Here is a 10,868-nt window from a genome sequence, read left to right as displayed (position 1 = left end):
AGAAAACTATGTTCAGTAGCTGTCAACATCTGAAACTTCCATGACGTTAATTCTTTCAGCTGTGAAACTTAAATCCTCTTAGTGCGAGCTTGAATCCCGTCTGCCTTTTCTTCCATGTCTGTGTGTACATGTATGTCTATCCGAATGACGACTCACCAGTAATTTTATTTTCCCATCCAGGTAAGCCACAAGAAGAATTCCGGGCTCACACAATCCCTGACCTGTCAGCCCCTAAACGTCCCCTACCTGCTGTGCCCCTCCAGCTGTTTTGAGCTAACCCTCCTGTCAGCCCCTGTACTTGTGCAGACCTTGGCAGGGCATCCCCAGCGGAGTAACCTGACACCCACATAGGATGTGCCCCTGCTTTTGGGAAGTCACCTCTGACCTCTACAGCAGACTGTAGTTGGGAGAAGAGACAGACATGGTGTGTTGTTGGTAGGGGAGAGAGAGAGAGGACTTCGGAAAGACCAGGCTCAAATCCAGGTTAGTTTCCTACTACAAATTATACCGTTACTGTAGTAAAGTAAAGTGGGTAAGCTCAAAACATGATGCTTTCTTGTTAGCTTGTACTTCCTGGTAATACAGACGTCTTTCTGTACAAGAAAATAGTTACCCAAGCAGCTGGATAGATTTGGAAAAAACTGTCAGAAGTTTCAAATACATGTACGTAGCATCCACTACATTTAGTCAGCGACTAGCAACAGAATCTAAATAATAAAGAGACTCTTTTTACAAACACACACACACACACACACACATTAAGGTACAATTAAAAAGTGTCTCTTTAGACTTTACCGTATTCAGTGACTTATGAAACTATTCACAGACTAACAGCATATGTTCTACGTTGTACAGGTATTTATCTAAAACTATGAATTGATGTGAAATTGATGTGAATTAACAGCATTTAATTCCCGCTATTCTAGGATGGATTTTGATAAAATCGAGCAGACGGGGAAGGCGGACTTTGTCGTGCACGAGGCAGAGAAGAGATTCGCCAACAAGGCGCTGATCACGATGAACACGTTACGGCGCGGCGGTCAGCTGTGCGACGTGGAGATCAGCGTGGAGGGAAAGACGCTCTACGCACATAAGGTCGTCCTGGCGTCCTTCAGTAACTACTTCTACGCCATGTTCACAGGTATGTCTCTCATTCCTTCCATTCCATTATCGTTCATTCATTCCATTATTCATTCCTTCAGCTATTTACACTGCATATTAGTGTACAAGTCTTATACTGTTTTTATTACTTGCATCGTGGGGGGGGGGTGTACTGTTGTAGAATACATCTTGTGGCTAAATTTGTTTCTTTATTTATTTAGATTTGAAGTTTCTCAGATATTTTCCAGCATTCATTTATTAATGTGTGACACCTACACTGGCTACAGATGTGTTCGGCTATTATAATTTTTTGTTTTAGCATCATCAAAATGACACAGGAATAAGACCTCATGCATTCAAAATCCCTTAAAACATTTCTGGTTTCCATTTGAAATCGATGAAATTCAAAACCTGGTAACAATTAGAGCAGCTATTTTCATGTGAAATTAGAGAGTATCCTGTGGTTTACCACTGTAACATTCTGTTGACCAATACAGCTATAAACATTTACAGCCTGGTTTACTATAATCATAACCATTTGAGATAAACACAATATCTACTGCTATACAAGTATATACTATGGAAAATTTGTTTTTGGACTGTACATGTTGACTGGCTTATCCTACGGTAATTCTAATCTTGAGGTTCAAACCCCTCAAGCTTAACCCCTCACTGCTTAAAACTCAACTAATGATGAGAAAGTATACATATGGGAGTTGAACATACATCACTACCAGTGGACTAACCCCTTGTTGTCGTGGCCTGTGTGGCCTAAGGGGTATAAAAATGGAGATGGGCACTGCCCCTATGCATTGAAAGGTCCAAGACAGCTTGTGGTGTTCTACATCTCAGAATCTATTTCATGATAAGACACTGTTTTGCTGTCTGTAGCTGTGGCTAGTGTTGAAACATATCACAGCTGTAACATGTCTTTCTTCAATTGAGCTTGGGCTGTCTACAGTAGCATGCATCTATGCTGAGAAACATTAGCCTGGGATTCGAACTCTTGACCCTCTTGTCCACAAGTAGGCTAGGGTTGCCAGAGGACCTGCTGGGGACTTGAACCCAGAACCACTAGATTCTGAGTCAACTACCCTAACCCAGGGCCCCACTGCAAGGCAGTAGTGACACCACTAAGCTACCATATAACAGAAATAAATAAATAAATGAATAAACCAGTCATCATAGTGCCACAATTGCACATGGTATGCGACTGGAACTCAGGGTCATTATATCTGTGTTGGCCAGTATTTTGGTTCAGAGGTAGGAATGCCTGCCATAACAAACAGAACTTGTGTCAACTCATATTTGTCCTATCATAACAGTCCCATGGGGAGACTAGTAAGCCATCTGTATTAGGGAAGGGCGAAGGTTAAGGTACTGTAAGTCTTTAAACTTTCACAGTTACCCAGTCATGACTTCCGTTATATTCTTAATGATTTTGCACAGTTAAGTCATAGTCTTTCTCTCAAAAGACTATGACTTAAATGTGCAAAATATTATCAGATAGAGATTGCACATTCTTGTCTGAGGGCTAATTGCAAATAACAGGAAAAGGACAAACAAATGACATATGTAACATATGCCTACTCTAGTCTAAAAGCTGTCTGTAAATTACATCAAAGTAAAACCACTGCAAACGTTTTGAGATTTACTGTATTGAATGGAGAGCCTTAAATAGATTGTCTTTGTCATATCTGTCCCTTGTGGGAGAGTTAAGTATGTATGACATGCAAGTGGTTGATAGTGTGTACAATATATGTCACGTTTCCATGATACCCATACTTTTCTTGTCAACTCCCGTTGCTTTTGAGTGGTTGCATAGAGCTGTTTGAAATGCCACAGGGTGAAATGTTGTTATACATTCTCTGATATCTTGTAGTTACTGATACTAGAAGTACATGTGTATTACCATTAACTTAAGTATTACTATTAGGTATTAGTAGGCAGACTTGACTTAAGTCATGTGGAAGCCAAGGATTCCATACTACTCAAAAGTCAGAAATTCCTGACTTCTTTCTCTTCATTGCAAACTTCTTGCTGGTTTTGTCGCCACCTTTTTCTAAATATTTGGGAGCCCAGAACATATATGGGGGTCTGCATGGGGGTCCCAACAATGCTCTACTCTAAATTTTGAGAGCTTTCGATTACGCTTTACTTCCAAGTGGCTACAACGCATTACGTGGAATTAAAACTGCAAATATGCTTGAGATCTACGCAAAATACACCAATTACGCTCTACGTTGAATTAGAGCGGTCCGATTACGCTCTACAGAAAATGGCATGCGCACCCCCATATATTGGTGTGGACTTAATTAACCTTCTTCCTGCTGCCTAATCCCCTAACCAGTACAAATTTGGTTCAAATGGCTAGCATTGCAAGTTGATGGTTAAAATTTTTAAACTATCACACACTTATAGTACAATAGACACAATAGAGTTGCTTGTTAATGCTTCTTTCAATATTTCAAACTCAATCATTTCCATATGACCCCAGGTGACCTGGCGGAGGCTTCCCAGGGTGCCATTACCATGAAGGCCGTTGACCCCCGCAGTCTGGAACTTCTCATTGAGTACGCTTACACAGGTCAGGAACACTCAAGTATACTGTGTATAGTCACTACTGATGTATCAAAACCAAACTTTATTTCAGCTTTCCAAAGTAATACATTGTGTACATGCAGAGCTCGAGATACTTTTTTTCTGTAACATTGAAAATTACCGGTATGTCCTGCACTAGACAAGTTTTACTGGCACCAATTTAGGAAGTATGGATCACAGTAAAAACTGTCATTTGCTATTATTCCTTGCATTGACTTCATAGGTGGTAACAGTCAGTCCAGCAAATAAAAGTCCACATACACCTACATTTGTAGATAAACCCAGTACATGAACCAGTGCAGGTTAGGTGGAGGTAGACATTAGAAATACCATCACAGCTCCAATTTTACCTGCACTAACCTGCATATACCCAGTACATGGATCAGTGTACGTTTAGGTGCAGGTAGACATCAGAAATACCTGCACAGCTCCAATTTTACCTGCACTAACCTGCATATACCCAGTACATGGACCAGTGCAGGCTAGGTGCAGGTAGACTTCAGAAATACCTGCACAACTCCAATTTTACCATCACTTACCTGCATATATGTGGTATTTCGAGCCCTGACATATACACTCACCAAATTTCATGTCACAATGAAACTTTTCACCAAAATATTTGACTGAATCATAGTGAATGGCTCAGTCCTTTTCAGTCATCTAGGTCAGATTGCTAAAGAATTCCAAACCAAACCCAAGCAGCAAGGACATCATAATAAAACAGGACCAATGTTTCTGTGTAACACACAGGCCGTCTGGAGATCCATGTGGACACAGTACAAGGTCTTCTTTATGCAGCCTCACTCCTACAGCTGCCTGATGTACAACAGTCCTGCTCTACCTTCTTAAAGAAACAGCTCCACCCTGCCAACTGTCTTGGTAGGTGTCTTATACCAACTTCTTAAAAATGCAACAGTTACTGTATTTGTAGGTACATGTCTTGAATGGCTGATGACTCCAATCCTCAGCTAGATTTGAAGCTAAAAAAGGAGTGTACGATCTTCTCTTTGAATCCTTTTTTTTTAAAATATGAAGTATCATAATGAAATGGTTGCCTGTTTTCCTACAGGAATCAGGAACTTTGCGGATGCCCACACCTGCCATGACCTGCTGGCAGCGTCAGAACAGTTTGCCCAGCGCCATTTCACACAGGTGGGTAAGACAACCGGAAATTTATCATCAATATTTTTATGACATTATACAAGGAAATTTGTATATTGCAATGTAATTAGCTTTATCTGGTATGTAAAATAAAATTTTACCTTCAAATAGATGACAATTTTTATCCTTCCTTCCTTCTTCCTTTCCTTCCTTCTTCCCTTCCTTCCTTCCATCTTTCCTTCCTTTCTTGCTTTCTTCCTTCCTTTCTTGCTTTCTTCCTTCCTTCCTCCCCTCCTTCTTTCCTTCCCTCCTTCCTTCCTTCCTTCCCCCTCCCTTCATTCCATCTCTCCTTCATCTATCCGTTCATTCTTTCCTTCCATCCATGATGCATGAGAAGTTCTTGATGCTACCATGGTGCATCTCTTTTTTCACATATCCCTTCCGTCATTTCTTCTTGACCTTATTCCTTCACTCCTTCCTTCCACAGGTAATAGAAGAGGAGGAGTTTCTGATGCTGCCCAAGGCGCAGCTTGCGGAGCTCATCGGCTCTGAGGACCTGCACGTGTCCAACGAGGAGGAGGTTTTTAACGCCATCATCTCCTGGGCGTATCACGACCGGGAAAACCGCAAACACCACATAGCAGAACTTCTCAAACAGGTAAAGGCATATCATACTTTATTACTGTACAAAGGCGCCTCCTATATACACTTGAAAGAACTGCATGTCTACGGAGGAATATGCAATCGTCTCATTGGCATATCGTGACTGCGAGAACTGCAAACACCACTCAAATTGGTAAAGACTTGTTATGCTTTGTATGCTTGCCTGCTGTAGTACTGTATACATACATACAAGGTGGCAAGATGGTCTTGTGATTAGGGTTGTTGACTCAATTTACACTATTTGTTCATTCGACTCAGGTAAAATGAGCATCTAGCTTTGAGTTGGGATGTCCTCTTGCAATTGGATAGGACGTAAAGACACACCTCTAGCATGTTAAAGAACCCACCAAACTTATCGAAAAGAGCAAGGGTCCGTCAAATTCCTGGAGCAAGTGGTGCAAACCGTACACTCTGGTCTCAGGGTTGACGTCTTGAAAAGGTGATAGTCGCATGTTATGTCAATCCTTCCACAAATGTTAGTAAATGGAAAAACCTCTTTAAAAGATCATAGAACTTTTCTGAATGTTTCGCTGTAGGTTCGCCTGCCACTGTTGTCTCCTCACTTCCTGGTGGACACAGTGGAACATGAGGACCTGATTAAACAGGACCTGGCCTGCAGAGACCTGCTGGATGAAGCAAAGAACTACCATATGCTGCCGGACAGGCGGGGACGCATCAAACGGGACCGCATCAGGCCCAGACGCTCCTGTGTAGGTCAGTACAGGTGGAAATCATCAGAATTGATAGGACAACATCTGTCATGTATTGAGTTCCAAAGATATGACCACAGTAGGGGGTCGGGTATTCTCCCTGAAAACTGAGGTCATTCAGGTTGACACTAACCTGCTAGAAGATAACATGTTTTATATCATACCCGGGCCGCGATAACGTTCGATAACGGATTCCAGACCGGGCCGTACTTTACGGTACGGCCCTAACCGTGTGCATCGCTTTCAAAAATTTGAATACGGAATCCGAACGTTGGAACTGATGTTGTTGCATTTGAGGGTTTAGGGGAACCAACTTTTGGCTCATCTTGCATTGAAAGGCACATTTTCTTGGGTGGGTATGACATAAATAAAATACAACACGGTGTATTTTGCATTGCCTCTGTCTCGGCCCTCCTGCGAGCCTGCGGCCGTCGGGTGATCCGACCCGCGGTCGGGCTGATATCTCAGGCGATACCGAATACCCCGTGTATAGAGACAGTCAGACTCTGGTGTTTCATCCCTGTACATCTGAGATGCCTCTGGGTGGCAGGAAGGCAGGGTGGAGGTCTCTATCCTACAATGTACCTCCGCCACAGTTGCCTCTGCTCTGCTTCCAATGCCTAACCTTTCTCCTAAACCACCAGATACTAAAGCTACTCTACTTCTTCTGACACGAGACAAACTGAGACTGTGTCTTCCCTCTGATCTGAAAGTCTTTGCATAGCCGCATGAGTGAAGCTCATCACTTCTGATATGTTACAGTTAGTGATATTCAGTTCAGCACTAAGGAGAGGATCTGTCACAGATTTGTTGTAGACATCAGAAATCCCAGCACAGCTCCAATTTTACCTGCACTAACCTGCATATACCCAGTACATGGACCAGTGCAGGTTAGATACAGGTAGACATCAGAAATCCCAGCACAGCTCCAATTTTACCTGTGCTTACCTGCATATTCAAGCTGTATTTTCATCTCTGACTTTGACTTATTATTTGTTTTGCAGGTGTAATCTACTGCTGTGGAGGGATGGACACCACCGGTCACTCACTCAGCAGTGTTGAACGTTTTGACCTCAGCTCCGGGAAGGTCAGCATCGTGGCCAGCATGAACACACCGCGCAGCGGGGTCGGGGTCGCCGTGCTGGACGGACATGTCTACGCTGTCGGTAAGGGTCAAGGGTTAGAGGTTAGAGGTTAACTTGAACACACATTTTTCAGTATCAAGGAGAGGTCCTGTCACAGCTGTGATATAGTGAGTGAAAATTAGTTTAGCACCGCAGAGAAGTCAAAAGTTGTTGATAGTGATTTCAGCACCAAGGAGAGGTCCTGTCACATGTAATAGTTGTTGATAGTGAGTTCAGTACCAAGGAGAGGTCCTGTCACATGTAATAGTTGTTGATAGTGAGTTCAGTACCAAGGAGAGGTCCTGTCACATTTAATAGTTGGTGATAGTCAGTTCAGCACCAAGGAGAGGTCCTGTCACATGTAATAGTTGTTGATAGTCAGTTCAGTACCAAGGAGGGATCCTGTCACATGTAATAGTTGGTGATAGTTCAGCACCAAGGAGAGGTCCTGTCACATGTTATAGTTGGTGATAGTCAGTTCAGCACCAAGGAGAGGTCATGTCTCTTGTAGTAGTTGGTTATAGTGAGTTCAGCACCAAGGAGAGGTCCTGTCTCTTGTAGTAGTTGGTGATAGTGATTTCGGCACCAAGGAAAGGTCCCGTCACATGCAATAGTTGGTGATAGTCAGTTCAGTACCAAGGAAAGGTCCTCTCACATGCAATAGTTGTTGATAGTCAGTTCAGCACCAAGGAAAGGTCCTCTCACATGCAATAGTTGTTGATAGTCAGTTCAGCACCAAGGAAAGGTCCTCTCACATGCAATAGTTGTTGATAGTCAGTTCAGTACCAAGGAGAGATCCTATCACATGTAATAGTTGTTGATAGTCAGTTCAGTACCAAGGAGAGGTCCTATCACATCTAATAGTTGGTGATAGTCAGTTCACCACGTAGAAGAGGTCCTGTTGCAGATACGTTATATTTTGTGATACTCATTTTGATTTTTGCATACAAGTGTTTGGACTTTCTACCTTGTGTACAAGCTTACACAGTAGAATACAAAATGTATAAGAAAAACATAACCAAGCTGTATGCAGAAATGCTTGCACTATTTCAACATCCCCAGATTTTTGTTTATTTCTGTTTTTCTGTTTGTTTCCAGGTGGCCATGACGGTAGCCAGTACCTGAACACGGTGGAATGTTACAACCCGAGCGAGCGCAGGTGGAAGTACGTGGCGCCCATGTCCACGGCCAGGAGATACGTGGCGGTGGGGGTGATGGGAGGACTGTTGTACGCTGTGGGAGGGTACGACGGATCCGCCGTGCTGGACTGTGTGGAGGTTTACGACCCCAAATCTGACCATTGGCGTAAGTCTTCAGATTCAGCTTAACCAGGACATACATGCAGATATACTCAACACCATCTCCTATTCTCGTAATGCATTAGATTATTGGAATTGATAGTTTGTTTGTTTTTTCTTTGCATTGCTTGGCCTGACACATGTCAGCAGATTTTTTTTTAGCTGAAATCTAGAGATTCTGTGTTCAAATCCCTGACAAGCCCTGAACTTGTGCCCTTGAGAATGAAATATGAAATTCTTCACTTCACTCATGCAAAACTCATGCAAAGAATGTCCTGGAGAGCTTTTCTGTCACCTTGTTAATCAAGAGTAAGTAATAGTTTTGTGGACCAACCCTTTTGAATCATCAATTTAACATTTGTCACATTTTTGTCCTTGCCAGGTTATGCAGCTCCAATGCATTGTAAGCGTCGACATGTGGCAGTCGGGGTTCTAGAGGGTCAGATGTATGCGGTGGGCGGCCATGATGGCACGTCGTACCTGAAGAGCGTGGAAAGATATGACCCTGAAACCAGCCAGGTGTGAATTTATATCATGTTCTTCCCCTACTGCAGGTTGTTATACGTTATTGTTATATCTGTACAGATGTCAATGCTGCATTATGTAACATAGGACGATACAAAAATTAGATTTTCTGGTCATTTCTGTGCAAATCAACCCACTCCATTGCAAATAAGTGCCATTCAGGAGGTGTAGGTGCCAAAATACGATGCCTTACAAGCATATTTAAAGGCTGTATGTTTTAAGAATTTTTTATGTTTTAAAAACTATAATAAATTATTGTGGTAAACAACTTTCTAACATTAGCAGATTAATTTTGGGATTGGGAAAGATTTGTGAAACAGAATAACTGGAAAAGGTATAAACTGTTTGTAAAGATCTGTGACCAGTCTTGTTACCCTTGCCAGTGGTCTATGACAGCCAGTATGAGTGCCAGGCGCGGCGGTGTTGGCGTGGCCACCCTGAGCGGGAAACTGTACGCCATGGGAGGTTACGACGGCAAGTCTAACCTCAGTACCCTGGAGCGATACTACGCAGCAGAGGACAGGTCAGTGACCTTATAATTAGGGTATAATTAATTGAAATTCCTCATTACCAGTATCATCCTAGTGTTTGTGTGTGTGTGTTTGGATGTAAGTTAACTTTATGGTTTAGCAGCATAACTCAAAATGCTATGTATGAATCTATGTATGAATTGTGATGAAATTTGGTACGTGTTTAGGTCTTGAACTATCAATGAAATTAGATTTGGACCCCCTGGCAGCTTTCCTTGGTATAGCAGAAAAACTTCTGGTTTTGATTAAAGTCAACCTTAGTCAGCCTCTGTAGGAGAGCTTTAACCCTTTTCTCTTCAACATGTTCAAATATATTGGTCTAGGAATATGATGATAGATATTGATATTAGATATTTCAGAGACACACAGACAAGCCAAAAATAATACTTCTCTCTCTAAGTTTAAAGTAATGAAAGTAAATATACATTGTAAGTATAGAGTGTAGTAGCAGTTATAGTTACACAGAAGTATTACTACTAAAATGCATTTATCATCACTGACAGTTTTATTTCCTTTTTGTTGTTGTTTAGATGGTCGTCCGTGGCTCCTATGAACATGTGTCGCAGCGGTGCAGGGATCGCAGTCCTCGGGGAGTGCCTGTACGCGCTGGGCGGACATGATGGAGCGCACTACCTCAACACCGTGGAGATGTTCGACCCCCGCGTCGGGGAGTGGAAGATCGTCGGCAACATGGGGACGTGTCGCGCGGTGGCGGGGGTGGCCGTTCTGCACGATTGTTACGACACGACGGTCTGAAACCACAGAACACAGTGTTACAGGTCAAGTTTGAGTCCGTCCTCTCCATTAGCCAAAGACAAGGCTTAAGAAATTGTTGTCCATCTAACTGCCTACCCTGGTTTTCCATCCAAGTCTAGTGTACTTCTCTTATCGCTTCTCTTCAGAATACTGTCTGGCTAGAGTTCACATTGTAAGGTTTGGTCCTTACATCCTGCATTACGCCATGTTGATTTGATTATATGGATGACATCCGCGCGCGCATGAATTTTCGGCCGTTTCCAAAAAAAAAAAAGTTTTCAACCATACTGTAAATCGTACAAAACAGTTGCAAAATGAGCAAAGATATACCATAACTTACAAAAAAAATTAATAAAAACTATACCAATGTCGTAGAATGCCAAAATCAAACGAAAAAAGACGAAAATGTAAAGAAATGAACTTGAAGACTAGATTATTCGCCAAACCATATTCTGTCCC

At 42.4% G+C, this 10,868-nt stretch overlaps 1 protein-coding gene across 1 annotated transcript; it reads left to right on the top strand.

Annotated features, from left to right (window-relative positions):
• Positions 1–184: 184 nt before the first annotated feature.
• On the top strand, positions 185–10,515 carry LOC109487804 (kelch-like protein 20). Its single transcript, XM_019791879.1, has 12 exons — positions 185–483; positions 927–1,141; positions 3,599–3,688; positions 4,453–4,581; positions 4,772–4,854; positions 5,291–5,461; positions 6,003–6,180; positions 7,181–7,342; positions 8,399–8,605; positions 8,981–9,117; positions 9,507–9,646; positions 10,184–10,515. The coding sequence occupies exons 2-12, from the start codon at positions 928–930 to the stop codon at positions 10,407–10,409; spliced, it is 1,737 nt and encodes a 578-aa protein (XP_019647438.1). The 5' UTR covers positions 185–483; position 927; the 3' UTR covers positions 10,410–10,515.
• The last annotated feature ends 353 nt before the right edge of the window (positions 10,516–10,868 follow it).

Source organism: Branchiostoma belcheri, unplaced genomic scaffold (genome assembly GCF_001625305.1).
Source record: "Branchiostoma belcheri isolate BF01 breed outbred unplaced genomic scaffold, Haploidv18h27 scaffold9, whole genome shotgun sequence".
In the NCBI taxonomy this organism is placed as follows: Eukaryota; Metazoa; Chordata; class Leptocardii; order Amphioxiformes; family Branchiostomatidae; genus Branchiostoma; species Branchiostoma belcheri.
Note: the sequence above shows the minus strand (reverse complement) of the source record. Positions and strands in the feature narration are given on the sequence as shown.